The sequence below is a fragment of the Psammomys obesus genome, unplaced genomic scaffold, assembly GCF_907164565.1.
Source record: "Psammomys obesus unplaced genomic scaffold, mPsaObe1.curated_primary_1811, whole genome shotgun sequence".
NCBI classification, from domain to species: domain Eukaryota; kingdom Metazoa; phylum Chordata; class Mammalia; order Rodentia; family Muridae; genus Psammomys; species Psammomys obesus.
Window position 1 is genome coordinate 35,800,369 of NW_026596079.1, and position 24,652 is coordinate 35,825,020.

Genomic DNA, 24,652 nt, shown 5'->3' on the forward strand with positions numbered 1-24,652 from the left:
GCATTTCCCTGATGGCTAATGAGGATGAGCATTTCTTTAAGTGTTTCTCTGCCATTCGAATATCTCTGGTTTTAAATTCAGCAATTGTATAAGACTTTGCTCCACTGAACATTCATAGATTATTTATTTCTTATTCATTTATTGGCATAAATGTAAGCAGCACTAGTCATCACGGCTTTAAGCAAGACCCAGGAAGTACATACAGAATGTGTTTCAGTCACAGCTACCTTAAATGCTGACACCCAGCTGGCAGCCAGCTTCTGTTAAGCCCAATTCTTAAATCTCTCACTTCATTCCTTATACCTTTTTTATTCTTATTGAGACCTCATTTCTTTTTCCTCGGATTTTACAATAGACTTGCTTGTTTTTCCTCTATTAATCTATTTTTTTCACAAAAATTTTTCCTAAAGGACACATCTGTCTATGTGATTCCTCCACTCAAGTATTTTCAAAAGCTCCATGAGATTAAAAAAATAAACTGCTTGGTGCTGTGCATGAGGCTGGCTCTTCATGTCACTGAGACGTATGCCATGCACTCTCTCCCCTCTGCCAACACTTCAAACATATCACACCATTCTTCCGGCAAATGGTTCTCCAAACATTGAAACAGTGGTGTTGCCTGTAACTGAATCAAACCTGGATCACTTTTGGTTGCCATACCAACACAAGGCACGCTAGCAGGACACTTGTCAGGAGACAGGAGTAGGCTTCCAGTTTTTAGATATGGAAATAACTTGATTATTGAATAAATCCAAACTCATTTGCATTTATGCATTTAATTTTATTTGGTATACATCTCTATGACCTTGTTGTAGTTGAAATCCATTACAGGATGTTTTAAAGTTTTATGATTAGTCACCTCCACAAAGACAATAATACTGCTGTGGAAGACTAATGGGGGAAAGGATACATGTATTTACAATTCCCTATATTATAAACATTTAACCTAGACACTATCACCTAACTTGTAATGAGAGCTTTACACAGACGAGGAAACGATGCCGTTTCTATCCATCTTCAGTAACAGCGTGTCATAGAACACCAGAGATTTTGATTAACATTATGCTTTCTTCAGATAATTATCTAAACTGTTCCCAAAAGAACTAGGTACTTTTAAGAGTTATATAACTAAAACTATTTAAGCCAACATACTTGGCTGGTAATTTCATTTTGAGAATAATTTAAAGTGCTATAAGCAACCTGGCAGTCAACACTTCCTGTAAGAACAAAACTATCTTTAAACATCAATTTACAAGATATACAACATTTGTGTGGAACAGCTGAATTTCCAGCACAGAGCCACTGTCACATGTATAACAGCAGGATTTATTTTTTGCATAACATGAAGCTCTGAAATTTAACTGATGAATTGTTGCCACAATGGCTTATTGTTGGTTTCCTACAAGAAAAAATACAATTGCTAGTTTATTCTATCTTCATTTGAGGCCACTTGACAGTAAGCTTGCATATTCACCAAGTCTACTGAGTTACAGTGTTGTCTACTACAGTCACTGTCCTGTGACAGTGCAGATGCTAATGGGAACTAAGAACATATACCACTTAAAAAAACAAGGTTTTTATTTCAAAACAAGTTATTTCCTTTGGAGCAGAAAAAAAACAAATCGAAAATGTATTTGGGGAGTTGGTATGCGACAAGGCTAAAACAACAGAACTGTAAAACAGTATATCTGATACAATGTTGAAGAAATATGCAAGTTTTAGTTGTAGTACTTATGATAATGCCCTATTAAGCTACAAATATGTAAATAGTATTACTTGTTTAATATATTAAATCCAATAGAATCATTGAATTCCCATTCTCCTCTGTCAATTTGTAACTCTTTATCTGACAATTAAGTGATGAAAACATGCGCCCAAACCTGCAGATCGTGTGTGCTGCTGTCTATGCCGATCAGGCTTCTCCTCAAATTTCATTTTCTTAAAATGAAATCGAGAATGTTTACAAAATGAATAAAGAGAATGCTGTGGTGAATTAGAACCATAAGAGGTCTATGAAGCATGTATTATTTTGGCATGTGCTTTCTCATTCAGAAGAAAATGGTAAGCAGGCCAAATGTTACTTGTGTCAACTCCACCAGATACAAAAGTATCTATACCCTATTTCCTCAAGGTCCCAAGTACACTGCTCTATAAAAAGAAAAAATACAGGTTAAAAAAAAAAGTTGTACAGCAGAGCACCATCTAATTAGGAGACTGAGATAACATGAACTGAAAATGTGGTGGCCTCGATGATCAAAGTGCTACAGTATGCGGACAAAAGCTCCACCTAGCTGTTACACTACAGGAACCCAGGCCATGGTGTAAACAAAAGAACTCTGGGACAGAAACATGATTTGAAAAATAAACTCTAAAATTATAGTAAATGGCAAAACAGACTGATTTTAAAGCACGAGTGACATGTTAATTGTATTGCTTCTTGAACATTCCAAGCTATGCATTGTCCATTCAGGTTTGGGCCCATGTCCTGCTATGACCGAGAGCACTGTACTTATTCAAAAGCCCAGATTTCAATGTCTTGGATAAAGAAGTCTTCCTTCTTAGAAAGTGTATGATTCCCAAACGTTTTACAGGAATGGCTTCTTCCATGGTAGAGATCTCCATCAAGCCAAAGGGCAAATTCTCCTCTGAAATACATCAAAACAACAGCTATGAAAATTTATACTCTAGTTGGAGAGATGGCTCAGTGGTTAAGAGCACTGGCTGCTGTCCCAGAAGACCCGGGTTCAATTCCCAGCACCCACATGGCAGCTGACAAATGTATATAATTCCTGGATCCATCACCCTCACGCAGACATACATCCAGCCAAAACACCAGTGTGCATAAAATAAAAGTAAATAAATTATTAAAAAAAAAAAAGAAAACTCATACTCTAAATTATAAAGTAATTAATTGGGCTTTTCAATGTCCACTAACTCTAGGACCATGAACTTTTCTAAACCTTCCCCTATTCCTTGCAAGCAGCAGAGGAGGCTACCGTAATACCACATGACTAAACAAAATTGGGATACTAGGATATGAAAAAAATGAAAAAGGTTTCCATAGGGATTTTAGGCTAAAAGAGTAAAACAAATAGGCTCATACTATTGAAGAAAAGCAAAAACGCTTAATATGGTGTCACTGAATCTTATTACAGGAAAACAAACTTTTCAAATTGTCTGAAATACAGATCCAAATAATTTTCAGAGAAATTTGAAAGAAAACTATTGGTTTGTCCTATACAGTGACAGAGACAAGGCACTATCATGTGTCCTTAAATATTCATGACATTAGAAGATTTAAAAAGTAAAATTTCAAATGTCAAAGAGCCAAATAACAGTACAGCAAAAGAAAGGTTTTAATGGGAATAAGCTAGCCAGCATTTTAAAATGAAATAAAAAACTACAACTATGTAAAATATTATACTTAAGTGCCTTAAAAACATACTTTGTCATGCAAGTTTAGATTCTTTTTTTTTAATATTTATTTTATTTATTATGTATACAGTGTTCTGCCTGCACGCCAGCAGAGGGCACCAGATCTCACTATAGATGGCTGTGAGCCACCATGTGGTTGCTGGTGATTGAACTGAGGACCTCCGGAAGAACAACTGGTTCCCTTAACCTCTGAGCCATCTCTCCAGCCCACAAGTTTAGATTCTATTGCCAAATTTTTCAAAAATAACTTCTTTTGTAAATAATCTAAACAAAAGACTCATAGTGAAATGTTCAAGACTTACCCTCCACCACCAAATGCTAATGAGTCCATGTCTCCTTTGATAAAAAACATATTATCTCCTGTCCACTTGAAGACCTACATAAATGAAGACAAAAGGGCTGAATATGTACTTGAAAACGGTCAACAACTCGTCTTCCTAAACTTAAGGGCATTTTCACAAGAGACCAACAACATCAAAATGTAGTAGAAACTGCATTTCAGTGTTTCTGATTCATTTTGAAAGTACATAGGCAACTATAACTAACTCTCCAATCCCCCTTTTCAGACCATAACTCCTCACACGTATTTCTCTCTTCTGATATTAACTGTTTTTCTAACATCAAATATAAATCTTTATGAATTGCTACAGGGCCAAGGTTTTTTCTGTGGGTTCAAAGCTCCTATTCACTATTTTTAGATGAACAGTGCTTATGATTTTCTAAGTTAAACACCTTAGAAATCTGAAAGGAAAACTAGACTTAGCAGTCTTGTTGTATCTGTGGATTTCTTTTCCATGCAAAAGTGGGAGCAGATGCCCATACACACACATGTTGAAGCCAGGTCTCTTCATCTATGGCTCTCAGCCTTCTTACGTTGAGGTGGGGTCTCTCAGTGAACCAGACACTTAACCGAATTAGCTAATCTGGTTGGCCACCGAGCTTTCAGTTTAGGCCACCTGTCTTAGTCCTCTATCACTGGGCCAAGCCCAGCTTTCATGGGTGCTCGGGGTTCAAACTCAGGTCCTCATGATTGCAGAGGGCCTCAAACAATGAATTGTACCCCAATATTACATTCTTATATATTTGATTGTAACAGTTTATAGAAAATTTACCTAAACTAATTAGTATAGGCCCAGTGCTTCATCATTATCATGTTTCTCAAAATTATTGCATACATACATACACCTTTCCCAGCTTTTAATTTTATTTGGTTTTGCACATTAAGCCACAAGATTTATAAGAAAGGACTCCAACAGCTCAGGCTCCTTTCCATTAGCTCTCATAGTGTGCTTCTCTTAGCAGAGCAGGCTGACCCCAGTTTCCTTTCTCTTTGGCTTCTTTTTTTAAAAATCATTTTCCTTTGCTCGTCTCAGGAAGCTATTTCAGTTCTTAGAGTGTTTAATGTGCTCAACATGCACAGTAATTCTTGAGAACCTTGTCCTAAGCTTGTTTGCTTTCAACAATGCAGACAGCTGGGAGATACTGCACTCTGCAGTGTTATAATGGAACTGCTTACAGGACATCATTACTTCAGGAACCGTACTCATTCCCCTGATCTTTCAAATACCACTCTCCTGGGAGGTTTTCATGTATGCGGCCAAAGGAAGATTTTCATGTTTCTTAAAAGCCAGGGAAATTACAGTGGGTGATGCCTCTTCCCCTTTGTTATTTTGGCAAGTTCCCAGAAGACTGACTGTTGTGGTCACAAGTTTCAATAACACTTTGACATTTCAGCTGCATATAATGAAGTATTACATTTATCAGATAGTTTTATAAGACATCAAAAGGTTTGAGCGTAAGCATGAATGTTGGTTAAATCTGTAACAACTACAAACTTATCAGTTGATATGTTGTATGGAGACAAAAGCACTGACTAGTCCACATGAGCTGTTATGATACTTTTTTATAACTGTAACATTTAAATAATTTTTCTTACCTCAAATTCAGGACAGAATGTAAAAACAAATGTTTCTCCGGTACCATAAAAGCCATCACTTACTTTAAATGGCTCAGATGCTAATGCACCAAAAACCTAAGAATAAAAAGGGTAAGTTCACTGATCCAGCCACAAATTTAGTTCATGTGCATTACCCTCCATACATATGCTTCAATACAATGTAAACAGTGTCTCAGGAGACATTCACACAACTTCTCCTTAAGAGGAAATGACAAGTTTCTGTTCTGTGACACTCCTATTGAGTACAAAGCATAGTGACTTCTCAATGAATGGAGAAGAGATTTCCCTGGCTTTGAAGTGTAGAAAGATACAGTGATTATACTATCAGAAAGTGCTAAATAGATTTTAAGAGAGCAAAATCAGTCTATTTATAGTACATAAATGTGTCTACTGAATTACATTGTGAAGAAAAGTACAAGTCCTTTAGTGTAGCTAAATTTCCTTTCCTTCCTGCATCATTTCATAGAAAACACCGAATGGCACATTTTGGTTTGAAGGAGCTTGACTATTGAAAGCCTACATCATATATCCTAATAAAAATCAAATGCGGATGAAATGTGGCTATTTCAGTGCCCTGAGCCCAAGTTTTCATATCCTGAAAGGACAGTGTAGCACTTGATAGATCTTTACAATCACTATGTCTAACATTCTATCGTTACAGTATTAATTTTATAAATGTACATATAATAGGTTATTGTATTTAGAGGAATGTGCACAGAATATAAACGCATAGCTCACTTAAAACGATTAAGTCCCATGTAACACAGACTCGGGCAGAGAGAGAACTTCACCGGTAGTTGGAAAGCTCCAAGAGAGAGAACTTCACCAGTGGTTGGAAAGCTCTGTGTGTCCCTTCTCATCAGCCCCACTTCCTGGATGGCATCACCTGACACCATCATTATAGGTTCATTTCGCTCACTATGAATTTTCTATACACGGAATCCTAAGTAAGGAACCCACTGCTTTGTGACTTTTACAGCAGTATTATGCTTTCAGCACTCATCTATATGGTACGGTCTGTAGCAGCAGTTCAGTTATTTTCATTGATTCTGCTACCTGTTCTTGAGTATATCACCGCAGGAAAGTGACCTCAACTTTAAAACAGGGATGGCTGTTAATATCTGCAGGCTTCTAAGATTAAACAACCACCAGACAATGAGTGTGTAACAAACAATGAGTGTATAACAATGGCGTATAACAAACACAGGCAAGGTACTAGTAGCTCTACTGCTCTCCATTACTTGGTATCTTTCTCCATCCTCTTAGGACTGTCCAACGTTTCTCTTTTCTTTATAGGATTTTGCTTTTATGATTGCACAAAGACCCTTTAACTCTTAAAAATTACCTATTAACTATCAATCAGGAAGAGGTCTTATTCTTCAGTGGTATAGCCTCTAGTAAGGCCCATGCTCCAGAAATAACCCCCAATTTATGCAGTCAACCCTAACTAAACACAGTGGGACACACAACCCCATGAACCTTACACGATGTGAAAGTTAGGAAGGGAAAATTTTTTGTTTTGTTTTTCGAGTCTGGACTTCTTTGTGTATCCTTGGCTGTCCTGAACTTGCTTTATAGACCAGGTTGGCCTTGAATGCACAGCAATCCCCCTGCCTCTTCCTCCCAGAGTGCTGAGATTAGAGGCGTCAACCACCACACCGGGCTGAGGGGACTTTTGGGAAGAGAACGGAGTTTAATTCTATAAGAATAATAGAAGGTATTAGTGGCTGAATATGAGCAAATTACATCATTCAAATACATGAAATCATCAAAGAATAAATGCAAAAATATTTTTAAACATCTATTCATTTGAGAGCCTGTTCATTTTTCTCCTTTCCATAAGCCTCACTCTTCCTCACAGACACAAACACTTTATCTGGGCTCTTGATAAACCTGCTGTATTATGCCCACCTTTAAAGATATTGGTATGATCAAATCATCTCTACCACAACTGTTTTCTTTCAACACAAAACTCTTATGATGCCTACATTTAGCATCTAGAATATTCAGTATTGCCTTGTGTAAGGGAACAATCAGTAATTAACAATCATGCACTAAAATACACCAATGAATTACATTTTTTTTTTTTGAGAACTTATATTTTCCAGCCTTTACTGAGACATAATGGAACAGATATTATGGCTGGGCTAGTCTAGATTCTTCCCAAAATGCTACACCCACTGAACATCCACTAGGAAGGTTGCCTGTCATTGCCTGAAGCCACTTGTTTACAAGAAAAAAATCACTTTGTTGACTATCAGTTGACCCATTTGCTAAGTAATCAGAAAAGATCAAGGACAAACAAATCAGTGAGTTTTATTGTTCCAAAAGACACCCCAAATCAAACTTATAATTCAGGATCTTGTTTCTGGAGCAGGGTTAACTTAGGTCTTATTCATCAGCCTGCTGCACAGTTTCCTTTTCAGACACATAGATACCATCCAAAAACTTTCTGATATCCTTGTTTTTAACTGTTGTGGCTTGCTGAATCAAAGCCGCTGAATTTGAGACAAGTTCAATATCATTTCCTTCAAGGATTAATTCATCCTTCTGGGCTTGAGAGACAGAACAAGCAACACCTGTCCTCATTCGAACCCTGCGGATGTATTTTTCACCCAGGAAATTTCGGATTTCAACCAAAGACCCATTCTCCTGGATAACGACGTTGATGGGGAAGTGAGCATACACAGACCTCATCTTGTAGCGGAAGCCCAGTGTACCACCCTTGATCATGTTCTGAACATGACTGCACATGGTTCTGACAGTGCAGTTCCTTTCTGTTACCCCACCATTTGTCAACCCGGAGCCTCTTCTTTTTCTTTCCGAGAAGACTCAGCTCTACATTGATATGATTGAAGTCCCTCCGTAGGGTTCCCCTGGGGCCCTTCACAATGACTGTGCGCCCCTTCAGAGTGATGTCGACACTTTCTGGGATGTCGACCGTCTGATTGCTGAGAATGGTCTTCATTCTCGCAGTAGATGGGGCAAAAAAAGCCAATGAATTACATTTTATCAGATAAGTATTCTAAAAGGATAAAGGTTCTATGAATTAGTTTTTCATACCTGTCCATCACTATCTTTAATCACCATCAGCACTGGAGTGTCTAAACCTGTCATTGTTCGATAAAGGGTCTTCAAACTTGTGCCATGCTTCCCAGTTCCATACACAAGAGTCCATGGGTAGCCAATGGTTCTCGGTGGAAGATGCTTAGTAAGCTTAGAGAAACAAATGGCATATTTATTTGACTGCAAGCATCAGCAGATACAACTTAATCAAACAAATACAGTGTAGGCTTAAAAAAGAAACATCAGAAACTTTTTTGATTCTGTGATGTTGCAATAGGAGTTACATACTCCTCTGCAAGAAATATAATCATCTATCAGAAAATGAGCAACCCTAAAACAAAGTCCCCAACGGAGAGAAGAAATACGGCAAACTTATCCCTTGTACTATAGCAAATTAACGAAATATTGGGTCAATTTTAGCCTGACCATTCCAATAGACTAAGAAGTCATATTATCAGAGCCTGAAAATCTTTTATAGAAACAGGACACTGAACAAATAAATTACTTAATGTCTCTACATAAAATTTCCTTCACCTACCAATAATATGTACAACAATAATCTGTAATTCAAGAGCTTTGATAACAGAGGCATGAAATAACACACAGAGAACACGGAACTGGGCACATAACAAACCAGACTGCCAGGAGAATGAGGCACTATCATCCTAGCACTAGGGCTGAGGCAGCGAATCAGGGGTTTGAGGTTCAGCTTGGGCTCCACACTAAGACCAGAACCAATAGCATACATGCCCTCCCTACTCCCGTAGTGTCTCACTCAGGCTTTACTTATGTTAGAAGGTTAGCTGCTGGACGCTCTGCCCCGCCCACTTCCTCTTCACCATGGGAACAGTAGCAGCAGGGACCCTATGGACAGTAACTGAAGAGGCTGCTTTTCTCTCGGTGCGCACACCCACACACGGCAGGTGACAGGGCATACCTTTTCGATCTGATCAGGCAGTAAGAGGTCACTGGGGTCACTGAGGTTTGGGCGGAAAGATTCAGGCTCCAGGTCTGCCTTCGCTGGAGCTGCCTGCTTTGAGTTTACGTCTTCCCTTGTAGTAATCTAAAAAGTAAATAGCAGCACTGTGTCAACACACAGTTGTGAGAAGTTCTGCACGCTGCAGCCTTTTGAGTTAAACCAAACTTTATTAAGCACAGGTAGCTAAAGATTTCCCAGAGTAAAGGATGGTCCCATTCAAGGGCAGACAGTGTGCCAATGCACAAGAGGTGAGAACGAGACCACTGCATCCATGACATAGGGAGAGCTGGCCGCGCACAGGTGCTCTCTCCTGTGTCTGGGTGACAGGAAGCTGACAGACAGCTGGTGAACCGAGTGCTCTTTAAAGTGCTATGATTTTTTTTTTTTCACACAAATATAAAAATTGTCAAAATTATTAATTCTTTTATCATCATTTTAAAGAATAGCAGATTAAAACTGGTAACTTTCTTTTCATTGGGATGTATTTCTTTGCTTCATTAAAGCTACCATTTTGTAAAACTGCCTCCTATTTTAACTTATTAAAACAATTGCTTTTCATCTACAAGGACCAAACAACAAATATTAAAATTAATTTGTTCACAATATAAGGTTAGAAACTTGGTCGCATTTATTTGTAGAAATCAGCACAGTGGTATTCAGAAAATGACAAAAAATGGTAATTAAAAAACTTACTTTATAATCTATTATTAGTACTTATATTTTCTATTAAATCTAAAACACAGTAACCCTAACAAATAAAAACCATAATTATTATTGAGGAAACATTTCAAGCCCACAGAATTCTGTGGGAGCAGATAACTAAAATGCAGCAAAGCTAAGAGCTGGGCGCCACTGCGGAGTGGAACCCTGGCCCTTCAACCCATCTCTTGCTAAGTCTGGACAGTATGTGCTTTCAGCCAATACATGTTCAAGAACTGTATTGTTTCTGATGAGAAGCTAAATATGAAGACTTTCACATCATTGTATTACCTTTATTTCAATGATGTGAAAGGTTAAAACAGAACAAAACAGAAATCCAAGGCAGCATTGGGAAAATTAAAAGAGAACTAGTCAGTCTAGGAAAGCAATGAAAGCATAAAGCATACTTTTATAAAAAGAAAAAACAAACAGAAAAATGAGTTTTCAATTTGATTGTCTTATTTTTTAAACAACACATTATTTTACATTTTAAATAATGTACCTAAGCTCAGATGCCTTCCCTATACTACCCCAAAGCATTTTTAATACCAACCAAAAATGCCCCCCCAAACTAATTTGTCCCATTAAGATTTTATCCATAGTTTATGAACTTGAAATAGCCTTGGAGAGAAAATACCTAAGCCTTACTTTCCATTAAGATTTTTATAATTTTCCTACCATCTGGTATCTTTCAGATATTAGTCAATGAAGGTCCAGTCACAAAACTAAATATTCTTCCAATGTCAAAATTAAATGAAAACTCATAGCTCAAAGAAATACAGTGCTGAGAATAGTTCTCACATGGCAGAATTGTGAAAACTTTTCTAGTGAAAGAAGAGAGCAAAAAGGAAGAGAGGAGAGAGAGAGAGAGAGGGAGAGGAGAGAGAGAGAGAGAGAGAGAGAGAGAGAGAGAGAGAGAGAGATGTAGTATTACAGCCCTCCAAGGCAAAATCATTCTTTAAGGCAAAAAGGAATTTCCTGGTGGCTTATTTTAGTGCTTCATTCAAGACAAATCCTTTTAATGTGATATTTGTCTTGAGAAAGGGCACTAAAAGCACGGAGCATTCAATCTCCAGAGGAGTTTAAACTACAGAAGGGCACCTGGAGACGCCTGCAGAGTGTGCGCAGCTCCTCGGTATTTAGAGCATCGATCCTGCGGTGGTGCTCAGCCACTGACACTACCTGAATATGGAAACAGGAAGACAATAATTCCACTGACAGTTGAGAAGAGAATATGTACATAAAAAGAAAAGACGGGAGAGAAAGAGAAGGTAAAGGGAGAGATTTAAATGTGAGAAGAGAGTGGTAACCAAGGCATCTTTTTCTAGTCCACACTAGAAATTGAAGAAATCTATATAGAAACTACGGTTAAAATGTACATGAGAGGGTTTTACTACTATATTCAGCTAGTAGAAAAAAATGTATATTTTATGGGTGATTTAACAGTGACTGGACTTAAAGTACAACTTTAAAGGAGGAAACTATAACATGCTGCACCAACACAGATGGCATTTAATCAAAGCTGTCTTCCAGTTTACAGAGAGTGGTAACCAACCATCATCACGCCCAACACAGCAGACTAACAGCCATGGTCCTAGAATTTCTTCTAGACACATGTGAGAAGCACACCCATTTGTATCACAGAGGGAAAGGGGGAAACAAGCAAGGAAAAGAATAAAATTCATTTATGAAAAAAAAAAAAAGAAATCCAGTAAAACAGGCAAGTTTTCAGAAGCGTGTCTAATTTACAAGTTCTTAAATCTGATACATAAATTTGGTCACAGAAAATAGATCACAATACAGAAAAAAAAAAAAAAAAAACAAAACAACCCAGCTATAACAACAGAAAACCAAGAACAAGACCAACGTGCAGTGAAGGTATTGCAGGCAGCATTGCTGCTACACTGTGAGAGTTTTCACTCCCTCAGGTCCAAGCACACAACATACATTCTTTTTACTGCTCTGCCACTATGCGCTGCTGTGACAGCAGAGGCCAACGCCACCTCTCCTTGGACTATTCTGTATTAGGAACTGCAGTGTTCATGGGATACTCAATGTCTTCTGGTTTTAAGAGTCAATGGCTTAATTTTGAAAAACATAGTTTTAATTTCATTTCTCAGCATAAGAGTATCAAATTAATGTATCTCTGAACTGTACTGTTAGAAATTTTATTTCAAAACTGCTGTATAAGTAGCTCATGAGTTGTGTACACATTTGTACACACCCCCAATAAATTTTTACTTACAATTAGAATTTCCAATAACTTCTGAAATGTCCCTAAACACATTTTTGTCAGTTTGTACTAAATAGCTATGCAATATTCTCAGAGGTGACAATTATCAAATCATTAACTGAAAAACATTATATTACGATATTTTATGGTTTACATTAATAAATGTTCAGCCAAGATTTAAGTCCTTATGCAAAAACAAGCATATCTATCTCATTAGCACACTGATTTTGTTTTTGATAAGTCACCAAAGGATTGTTTAAAATTTTTTTTTATGATTTGTTGTTGATATATGTTTGATTTTTAATTTTTTTTTTTTTTTCAAGATAGGGTTTCTCTGTGTAACAGCGCTAGCTGTTCTGGAACTTCTTTGTAGACCAGGCTGGCCTCGAAAACACAGACAGCCTCGGCCTCCCTGAGTGCTGGGATTAATGGCATGTTCTACTACACCCGGCTTTAAACTTATTATTTTTATACAAGGTCATGTAAAACTTTCTGGGGTGAGAAAGGACATGGCAGGAAGTGTCTGCACAAACCCTGAGCCTATGGCTTAGCTGGACTAGCTGGCCGGCAAGGCCCTGGGATTTTTGCCTCCATCCCATTGCATGTCTTGTTGAGGGACTGCATCTTCTTTCAGGTTTTCCTGCTTCACATTTCTTCCTTTGGCTTGTTCCGTAGCGGTTATTCATGACAAAAACTTTACTTTCCCACATTCTGAATTCCCAAGGGAAGTTCTTAATCACTCCTTGCTTGGTGCTGAATTTGAAAACCATTCATTACAGGTAAAAACTATTACAGAAAACACATACAAAAACCTCACAAGTTTCCTCAGCTCAACAAAATTACAGACCTTCTAAACCACAACATAATTACAACAACTTCTACGATACAGTGAAGGTAGAGATGTCATAAACACAAGGTGATTCTTCTGAACTGGAACACTTCTTGTGAGTCACCTCAAGAGGTTATATTAGAGGCTGTGGCTACAAAATGCAGTTAGCTCACGTACAGAGGGGCCAGACTTCAGTTAGCTTTGAAGGGCTCGTCTCAGTTAACTACCATGAAGGGCTACCATTAAACACAGGAACAGCTCTGTGTTCAGTGGTTGCTGAAAGCTGTGCAAGACATGAGACTAGAGGAAGAAAAGCAGCTGGGCAGTGGTCCCCGGAGACCACTGTTGCTATCCGGGATTTGCTCAGGATCCCGGGCATTGCGCAGGTAGGTGATTCTACCAACAGATAACAGTGGTGTTTTACCTTCCAGACCCTACAACCTTGCTACAGCTGGCTTTAATGAGTACAAGGCAAACAGGTTTGAGTAAAGCAAACAGGGATGTGTTTACAGAAGACTGAGGAATGACTGGCAGTGTCTACTGAGAGCTCTATCGCTGCTATTTTACTCTGTCACTTTGCCAGTTACCTTAGAATTAAAGTAGAGCTTGAATGACCCCTTATTTACCTGTAGCTTTCCTTTTAGGTTAAGGATGACTATTTTGTATATTGTGGATGGATGACTGTTCTGAAATTAAAATTTCAGTTTCAGACTGACAACAAGAAAAAGCTATCAGTTAAAAAAAATACTGGGTTAAATTTTCTTTTTTTAAATTTTTGAGCCTGGGCATCATTATATGGCCCTAGCTGGCTTGGAACTAATTATATAAACAAAGTTGACCTCAGACTCACAGAGATCTCCTGCCTCTTCCTTGGGATTCTGGTAGTAAATCTATGTGGCATCATGCCAGAATAATAAAATTTTTGATAAGGATGAAAGAAAAGTTAAGATACGAAAAATGAAAAGTACTGGCCTTGCTTTACTTTTTCATATTTCTTTTTTTTTTTTGAAGAATAAAGATAATTTATTACAATTTTAACACAAAAGAACCATAACAATTAATAATACTATAACAGTAACAATAATATGCTTTATAGAAAAACTTAGAGTCTGCCTTCTGTTGTAGATAAAACTGCACCTATTTAATTCTTTACCATTTAGAAAGCATGCTTAAAACAGCATGAGCAACACTTTAAGCTATTAACAGTAACACAGACCTCATAATAAAAAAAGATTAAGGAATACAGGTGTATACTTTTTATTATTTATTACAATTTATTCACTTTGTATCCCAGCTGTATCCCCCTCTCTCTCTCCTCTCGGTCCCACCGTCCCTTCCTCTTCTTTTCCTATGTCCAGAAGGGGGAGATAGAAAGATCTGTAGGGGACAGGAGCTCCACAAGGAGACCAACAGAGCCAAACAATCTGAGCCCAGGGGCCCGTGCAGAGACAGATGTTCCAACTAAGGATAAAAGGATCTAGACCCCCTTCTCAGATGTAACCCATGGCAGCTCAGTCTTAAGGTCTCTTCCTAGTAAGGGGAACAAGGCCTGTCTCAGACATGAACTCAGTAGCTGGCTCTTTGATCACCTCCCCCTGAGGAGGGAGCAGCCTTACCAGGTCACAGAGGAAGACAATGCAGCCAGTCCTGATGAGACCTGAGAGGGTAGGGTCAGATGAAAGGGGAGGAGTACCCCCCCCATACTATTCCATATTCTATATTCCTGTGGGCCAAACAGGATTCTATGTGCTGTTCTATGACCAAATATACTGCTCCATTTAATCATGAGTCTCCTCAATAAGAATTTTCACACCCTGAAACAGGTATGTATCCCTTCATTCCCTAGTCAGCACTATTCTAATTCTTATAGCTACTTTTAAATGTTACTTCTGTGTATAAACATTAAACACACTTCCTGAGTGGAAATGAAATTATGCTCACAAAAAGGATTGGTTTTATAAACATTGCTGAAATAGTAGTCATTGATAGAATGAAGGATTGTCACTGAAAGTCTGAGTTTATAAGTTTCTTTAATGTCAGAAGCCTATCTTTCCTCATTTATATTGTTTATTAAAGTGTGTGTGGGTGAGTATGAGAGAGAGGGAAGAGAGAAAGAGAGAGCGCACATGTGTCTGACCTCAGCCTGACAACTTGCAGATGTCATTCTCATCTTTTACCATGTGAGCACGAGGGTCAATAGGCTTGGTGGCAAGTGACATTTTTACTTGCTGGGCCATCTTCCTGGACCATTCATATTAAAACAATTATATAGATCATATTTTTATATTTTATAATATAAATTATTACTTATAATTTATATAAAACGTATATACATACTTTATTGTATAGTTTCTGACATGATGGCATACAGATTTAATCCCAGAACTTCAGAGACAGAGGCAGGCAGATCTCAGTGAGTTTGTGGTCAACTTGGCTTACATAATTATTTCCAGGACAGCCAAGACCACATAATGATACCCTGTCTCAAAATAATAATAATAATAATAATAATAATAATAATAATAATAATAATAAGCCAGTATTTTTAATTGATAAAATAAATTATATAATAATGATACATATGTGTGTGTGTATTACTTCCTTCCCAGGCCTTATAAATGCATTGATTTCTGACTGTATTTTTTATATTTTTGAGAAAGTCTCAAGCTTGATGGGCAGCTGAAGATGACGACAAACCCCTCATCTTCCTGCATCCATTTTCAAGTGCTAGAATTACAGAGGCATCACTTGGCTTCATGCTACTTTAAATGCTAATATATAATCATACTATGGGGAGGGAAGACACAAAATACTATTATATATAAAGCCTGTAAATACAAACAAATAAAACTGAGTACAGAAGTGCATTTCTTTTCAAAAATGGATATAGCAGAGATTGAGGGACTAGCCAACCACAGCCTGGCCCAAACCAAGACCCACCCCATGGAAGAGAACCAGCCCCTGACACTACTAATTATATTCTGCTTTGCTGAGTCTACCAGAGTTTTCCTCTGAGAGGCTCCACTCAGCAAAGGTTCAAAGCAGATGCTGAGACTCACAGCCAAACACTGGGCAAAGCATAGGGAGTCTATTGAAAAAGGTGGGGGAAAGATAAGTGGAACTAGAGGTGACAGGAGTTCCACCAGAAGACCAACAGAGTCAACTAACCACAGGGGCCTGTGGAGTCTTTAGCATACCCAAGGACCATGCATGAACTGAACCTAGGTCCTCTCCATACATGTAGCCAATGGGCAGCTCAGCCTTCTTTTGGTCCACTAGTAAGGGGTGTGGGGGTTGTCTCTGACATGGATTCTCTTGCTTTTTGATCACTTCCCCCTGAAGGGACTGCCTTATGGGGCCATAGGAGAAGAGGACAAACTCAGTCCTCAAGAGACTTGGTGAGCTGGGGAGGGTAGTGAGGGGGTTCCCCTTTTCTGAGGAATAGGGGAGGAGGAATTGGGGAAGAAGGGTGGGACTGGGAGGAGAGGAGGGAGTGGGTTACGAACAGAATGTAAAGTGAATTAATAAATAAATGAATTTTATAAAAAGAAAAAATCATGGGAAAAATTTCTGATATAAAGTATTAAATTAAGACTTTAATTTTTATGTTTTGGTAACTCATGATCTTACTAGATCTTACTAGAAGTTACTAGATTATCCTAAAAGGAATGATACCTTCCATTCTACATTGTGTATCACACTACTGATGGTTAAACATAGACTAGTAAGGCAAATAAGAATTTACACTTAAAAGCATGCTCACTCTGGCTAATGTCATGTCTTCAGTAATAAAATGGTTTGGATACAACACTAAATTCAGTGGAAAGACCTATCACGATTTCTCTATGCTACAGAATTAAACAGCACCCTATAGTCTCTCTCCAGAAAGTATTGTAAGCATTTATTTCCATAGTTATTAATGTAGATGTGGAATAAAATTTATACAACTCTATTTTAGATGGACAAAGAGCAATAACAGCAGCAAACTAGGGAGTAGAGAAAGTAAAATTCAGTGTCGCTCTCAATCCCAGTCTCATGAAGAGAGTATGTCCACGTACCTGACAGTCTGCTGAGCGGACAGCACTAGGACTATGACTTACTGCTAGAACCACAGATCAGAAGGCCTCTCAGCTGTCTCTGGAGCAGCTTCTCCTGGTAACACATGGTGACTAACCAAGACCCACAGCCAGTCTATGGACAGAGCAAAGACCTCACGTGCTCAGTTCTAAATGTCATCATCACACCTCTCCCCTAAATGACACGGATCCTCAGGGAGGGGGTGACATCCAGGAACCCTTGTTTTCCGGACATACCAGGTAGATGCACAGATGGACTCCCTGTCAGTCCTCTTCTCCCCTCCTCATCGCTGCTAGGACACTACACACAGAGGAATTTCAAGTAATCTACATTTAAAATTTTCTTCCTAAACCCTTTAATCCTAGAACTGGGGAGGCAGAGGCAGTACAGCTCTGTGAGTTTAAGGCCAGCCTATTCTACAGGGTGAGTGCCAGGATATCCAGAGCTTCATAATAAAGAGACTTTGTTGCAAAAAAAGAAAAACAAAAAAATAAGTAAATATGATTTCTTAATCATACAGATTACCCAGTTTCTCCTAAGAAAGCAGAAACTATTCAAAGCCCTTTAATTATAGAATATGTATGCTCTAATAGTTTTTAGGAATGATAAATATAAAAAGTGAATCTCATAAAAGGAAAAATCCGATTTATACCCCATCAGGAGAAAAGACACCCATTCACACAATCTGTTGTACCTTAGTGTTTGTGTTCTCGAAGCAAAATAGCAGTTCTCAAGGAGTATAAACACAGTCGTTCAAGGTTCTTTTGGATTCATTTGTTCTTTGACAAATGAACATGAATTTACTGAGGAATTGATAGGGTTTTGTGAAACAGGTCTTTAACACTTAAGGAAATGAAAAGGTTAATATTAAACCACTCTTTTTCAAAGGCTGTATTATATTTATATAAAACGTGCACACATGATATGTACGCGCGGGCATGCATGTGCCAGCACATACATTGTGATCAAAGGGAAAATCTGTTCTATCAGTTCTGTCCTTTCACTGTGTGAGTTCCAGGGACAGAGTTCACACTGTCAGGGTTGATGGCAAATGCCAGGACCTGCCCTGCCATCTTGCTGGCCCTTACTCAGTTCTTTTATTGAATACCTAATGATTTTAAATTACTGATCTTTTTTACTGATAAAGTTCATTCAATCACTATTATTTCTGACTTCAATGAATCTACTAAAGCCCTTACCATTTTTTTAAAGTGGTAGTTGTGAAGACCAAGGTGATTTATTCCTAGGGGTTAATATAAAAACACAGAGCTGTCCTGCTGATGCTGTTTTTAGGCAAGGTATGTACACCATATCTGACCCTCAAAGGCAGCAACCCCAAGAATAGGATTATATGATCCCATTCACGAAACCTAGTCAGCCAAGAAAACATACTATGAGAACAATAACATGCTCAATTCAGGACCTCAAGAAGTATACAAATTAAGATAAATCAAATATTGGCCATAATATATCAAACCTAATTTAGCATAAACACTAAATCAACTCTAGATACGAAAATTATCAGACAGAACTTTTATGCGCTTTTTTTTTTAATTCTAAAATTAAGCAAGCAGGAAGAAATGACTAAGCATATCTGAAAAATAACCAAGTAGGAACTTTATACAATAAATTAACTATGAAACCATCAGTTATGTCAAAAGCAGATACCCACAAGTAGCTTAGAAAAGTAGGAAACATACCTGCAACTACTCTGCAGACACAGTCTAAGAGCAAGGAGCTGAAAAGCTGAAGTGCTCAGCACAGGAATGAGACTGATAAGATATTCATTTCAACTAGGTCCCAGTTAAAAAGAAAACACTTGACAGGGTAATGCTGAGAAATTTCCAGAACTGATTAAAGATAGATCTACAGATTTAAGAATCATTCTGTTCTCTAAACCACACACACACACACACACACACACACACACACACACACACACACACCCCACACCTACTAATACTTCATAATATGTAAAGACATGGTTTTGTTTTGCTGTTGTTTCATTAAGTAACCAGTGAGAAAATTCACAAATCTCAACGTGGAGGCAAACTTTCCAGGAGCAGGTATGACTCCTCTGGGAGTGACAGCCTCTTCTTCAGGTCCTGAGGCTCCTTGTATAGGTAAGTGTGAACCCAAAATAAATAATTATCAAACAAAAGATCACAACATGGCAGAAAACAAATGGCCAACCTAAAATGGTTTATCCAAGTAAAACTATTTTGCAAGATGATGGGGGAAAAAAAGAAAAAAAAGAAAGAAAAACCTCAAGCCAACCAACCAAAAGACAGCTAGCTGTGCTTCAGCTATCCATGAGGAGCTGGGTCAATGTGGAAGCCCAAACTCCCAGGTGCTCAAGTCACATACACTCCACCTCCTGTAGACTCTAGACCAGCCATGATGTACTTCCATATCCGACACAATAAAAATGCTAGATAATGTTTCAGAATAAAAAAACAATCTGTGCCTGCTCAGCACAGTTTTCTATTTTTAGTATACTTTTACTTTTAGAGATACAAGCAAAGGGTGTTAATCATCAACAAGTCTTCAGAGAAGAAATTCATAGAGCAATGTCAACAAGGAAAATGATCCCCAGAGGGTGATCTGAGATATATGCAATAAAAAAAAATAACTAAAATATCTAGTGTATCTATATTTAAGTATTGGCTTAATAAAACAGTAAAAGTGTGACTTGTGAGAAAAGAACAATGAATACTTCAACAGCCCATAACTGGGAAGAGGGAAGGATGGGTAACAGAGGTTATCAAGGATTCTTTTTATTGTTTAGAAAGAGAAATAAAGATTAACAAGACTTTTAAAGAACAAAATACTTGGAATTCTATGAAAAGCCTAACAACAATAACCACAAAAGAACCTTTGTACCAAACAACACACCCTCCTCACAGATTGGTGGGGAAATAAAGCTCACAGGAAATACAGCAATGTGCCCTTAGAAAAGTAGATCTATTGGACGGTGAGGTAGAACACATAATTTTGTATACTAAAAAGTGCAGAATGAAGGGAATTTTCCTACCTTAAACTATACCTTAAAAATATGTACTGCAAATATTAAGATAAGCACTAGAAAAAAATAAAATGAATATAATAGAAATGCTAACAAGTGAAAACATAAGCCATTTAATTAAAATGGCTGGAAAAGAGTGGGAGATCAATTCCCAAAAGACATAAACCACCAAAAGCCATACAAGAAGAGACAGATATAATTAGACCTATCCTTTAATTAAACAGAATCAAGAGCTAACTTCCAAAACAGGAAACACCAGGCCCATATGGATTTACTGATAAGTAAATGTCATACATGGAAGGAAGAAATGAAACTAATTCTCCACAATCTCTTGTAGAAAATAGAAGCAGAGGAAATACTTACTAACTCATTCTGTGAGGCCAGCATTACCCTAATAAAAAAACAAATAAAGACATTACAAGAAAAGAAAACTATAAAACATTATCTCTCATGAAAATACATGCACGCATATTTAACAAAATATTAGCCAGTGCCATCAAATAATGCATGAAAATAAATATACATAATGATCAACTGAAATTTATTACAAGTATACATGGCTGGTTCAATACCTGAAAAGTAATTGATATAACCCAGAAGCTAAGGAAAAATAGTGTGATCACAGTAATCAATAGGTAGGGAAAAATCCAGTATACATTTATGATGAAAGCAATCAGCAGTCTAGAAGCACAGAGGATGCCAATTTGATAAGGAACATATAAAAAAGAATAATCCTGTAGTTACTATCACAAACAGCCAGGAGAAACAAGATGCTTTTGTGTTAAGACCTGGAGCAAGGCAGGGAGATTTCCCCTCAGTACTCCTATCCAACAGATTACAGGGAGTCCTGGATAACACAACAGAAACAAGAAATGAAATAGAAGACATGCACATTAGAAAGGAAGCAATTAAACCTGTCTTTGTTTTGTTTTGTTTTGTTTTTTAAAAAGCTACCGATTGTGAATAAAGAAAATGTAAATATCAACTAAAGCACTGCTGGGATTAGTAAGTGGCTGCAGCGTTTCCAGCATGCCAGGGTGATACACAAAACCAACTCCTTCCATTAACATTATTTCAGTTATAAATTATGAAATGCTTCAGGCAGAGACCGAATGAGGTGCATAGAAGATCCACATGAAGAAAAGCGTGGAATCCTGATGAAGAAAACAGAGGTTTAAGCAAATGGAGGTGTTCTATGTTCATGAGTAGGCGGATTCATTCAATGTTACCAAGGTGTCAACCTTTCCCAATTCATCTACTGTTTCAACACAACTCCAACTCTAATTCCACCAAGTTAGTCTGTAGCTAAAAAGTATTCGAAAGTCGATCTGAAAGCTTTATATAGAAAGATCCAGAACAGCTGAGACAAACACCTGCAGCATCAATACTGCTCATCTTTGCAACTTACAGTTAAGCTGCAGCAAGCAAGAAAATAAGGCTGGCAACCAGCAGACAGATCCGTGCAACAGAACAGAAATATATCCACACAAATATGGCAACTGATTTTGGCAACAGAGGAAGGACAAGAATGGAAAGAGGATAGTCACTACCCCAGAGATCAGTACGGCAGAATGAGGAAAACAAATCTCATCTTGCACAAAAAAATTCAAAATAGGTCAAAGACCTAAATGGAAAATGAAAAACTAAGATTCTTTAAATATATTGAAAACTCAAGGTAACCACAGGTTTGAAGAGTTATTTTTAAATGAATACCAAAAGAATAATCATGAATGAGAAAACTGAGAAGCTAGATATGATTACAAAGTAACAATTCTATGAAGTCAAGCCACAAATAATTTCCTTTCAATACATAATTGAAAATGAACGAACCATTACCAAAAATAGATGAAAAAAAAAAGCAACATAGACAGTAGGATATCATTATGTGCTTGTTAGAATGAACAAACCTCCAACAACTGACTGGATTTACACTTCCTGCTAGATAATACACAACAGTATAGCCATTCTGGAACCATCTCATAAAACTAAACTCTTACCATTTAATTTGGTCTACCTGGTATTTATCTACATGTTGATACAGAATCTGAAAGTCAATTCCTTTTTTGATAAATGCTCAAAATCCAAATCATAACAAAAACAATTCAGAATATATGAACAGTAGAAATATAGATCTATACAATGAAGTACTATAGAGTAGTCTTAAATGCATATTGCTAGTATCCTATATGTATTGTTTCCACTATATGACTCTGAAAAATACAAACTTATAGAAACTGTTAAAAAGATTAGTGGGTGTCAGCACTTTAGACAGGGAATAGGGAATGAGTAAATATCCATCACCCCAGCAGTTTTTAATGAGGTTAAAGTGTACTGTGGTGCTACAATTACTCATTTGTCAATATAAAATATACAATATAAAAGAGAGTTCTTTCTAATGATACTCATGAGCATTGGATTATCATATGTCAATACTGGTTCAGAGCTCTTAGCAAATATACCTCACTAATGACATGTAGATAGTCGGGTAAATTGTATACAAGGAATTAAAAAATATGAGAACTATGCTTCCTACTTAATTCTTGTGTAAACCCTAAACCACTGCCTGATAGACATGCTATGGCCAGTGCTTTCAAAGCAAAGACTCATGACCAAACCTTTGGCAGAGTACAGGGAATCATAAGAAAGAAGGGGAGTTAGTCTGATGAGGAAAGGATAGGAGCTCCACAAGGACCAAATATTTCTGGGCACAGGGTCTTTTCTGAGACTGACATGCAACCAAGGACCATGTATGGATATAACCTAGAACCTCTGCTCAGATGTAGCCTGTGGTAGCTCAGTAACCAATTGGTTTCCCATAGTGAGGGGAACAAGGACTATTTCTAACAGGAACTCAATGACTGGCTCTTTGGCCTCCCCACCCCCCTGTTAGGGAGGAGGAGCAGTCCTGTTAGGCCACAGAGGAGAGCTTTGCAGCCAGTCCTGAAGATACCTGATAAAACAGGATCAGATGAATGGGGAGGAGGTCCCCCCTATCAGTGGACTTGGAAAGGGGCACAGTGGAGATGAGGGAGGGAGGGAGGGACTGGGAGGGAATGAGGGATCTGGATATGGCTGGGATACAGAGTTAATAAAATGTAACTGATAAGAAAAAAATAAAATTAAAAAAAAAAAAGACATGCTATGGCAATGGTGACAAAGTTTGTGGGAGTAACCAACTGGTATCTGATCTGACTGAAGGCCCACTTCCTCAGATGGAACCCACACCCAACATTCTTTGGGTGACCAAGAATCTGAGACTAGGTGGCCTGGGGACACAGGGTAAACCGAAATACTGCCTTTAATAATGATGCTCTGCTATACTCATAGATTAGTGTCTTCCTTGTTCAACATCATCAGAGAAGTTTCCCCATGAAGCAGATGGAAATAAATACAGACCCACAGCCAGACATTATGCAGTGAGAGACCTTGAAAACTCAGCCCTAGATAGGATGTGTTCATCAAATCTCTCCCCTCTGGGCTCAGGAAACCCCATAGAAAAGGAGGCAGAAAGGGTGTTGTTTGCCTATATGGCTTCCACTTCAGTGTTGTTATGGGATTCCTGACTACGCAAATGAGAGGGTCTGTTTCTTGTGCCTTCTCTTGGGCTCTTTTCCTTTTGTTTGTTCTGTCCAATTCTGATGTACAAGTTTACTTTAGCTTATTGTATTACATTTTTATTATACTTTATAATCATCTCATAAAAGTAAATAAATAAACTCTATTCACTAAAATGAAAAATGAGTGAAATGATAAAATATTCAGGTTAATAGTTATCAATTGAGGAAGATAGCATGAGACAGAAAAATCCCACAGAAATAAATGTAAATGTAATGTGATAATTTTAATTTTGGGTAGCAGAATAAGATCTTCATTTTATTCTTATGCCTTATAATTTATTTAGCTATGATATACCTTCAACTAAGTCAAATACAACTTTCTATTCCAGTATGTGTAAGTACTGTGACTATCTAGAGAGGAAGATGCATTACTGGCAGTTCAGCACCCTAAAAGGTCATTAGTACAGCAACCATCACTACTACAGGTAGACAGCATGAGGAGGCAGAAAAAAAGAAAGGAAAAAGACAACCTGTTTTTTCTGTTTTTTTTTTTTTCTTCACATGAGGATAAACTAAAATAATCAAAATGGTGAAAAATGAGGATAATAAAATGTTGGTATATAATGACTGTAATGCTGATGATAAATCGGGCAAAGCCTAAGTTTTTGTCAAATACTTTGAAGCAAATTACAACTTACATATACAAGCGTCTACCAAATACATGACTATCTCTCAGCAAATGAATGACTGGAGATTCAAGTTGAAGATGTCAGCATGAGTTTTAAAATCATCTGT

At 37.6% G+C, this 24,652-nt stretch overlaps 1 protein-coding gene and 1 pseudogene across 9 annotated transcripts in view; both read right to left on the reverse strand.

The window, feature by feature from the left end:
* Positions 1-760: 760 nt before the first annotated feature.
* Positions 761-24,652, reverse strand: part of Oxr1 (oxidation resistance 1) — a 432,963-nt gene continuing 409,071 nt past the window's right edge. For 7 of the 9 annotated variants that reach the window (XM_055626276.1, XM_055626277.1, XM_055626278.1 and 4 more), the window contains 6 exons: positions 11,238-11,318; positions 9,396-9,521; positions 8,456-8,608; positions 5,372-5,467; positions 3,738-3,811; positions 761-2,645 (listed from right to left, as the gene is read on the reverse strand). In XM_055626276.1, coding sequence (XP_055482251.1) covers positions 2,510-2,645; positions 3,738-3,811; positions 5,372-5,467; positions 8,456-8,608; positions 9,396-9,521; positions 11,238-11,318 — 666 coding nt within the window. In that variant the 3' untranslated portion in view covers positions 761-2,509. The remainder of the gene's footprint in view (positions 2,646-3,737; positions 3,812-5,371; positions 5,468-8,455; positions 8,609-9,395; positions 9,522-11,237; positions 11,319-24,652) is intronic. The other 2 variants (XM_055626275.1, XM_055626283.1) reach the window with 1 other exon arrangement.
* On the reverse strand, positions 7,684-8,402 carry LOC129690591 (60S ribosomal protein L9-like; annotated as a pseudogene).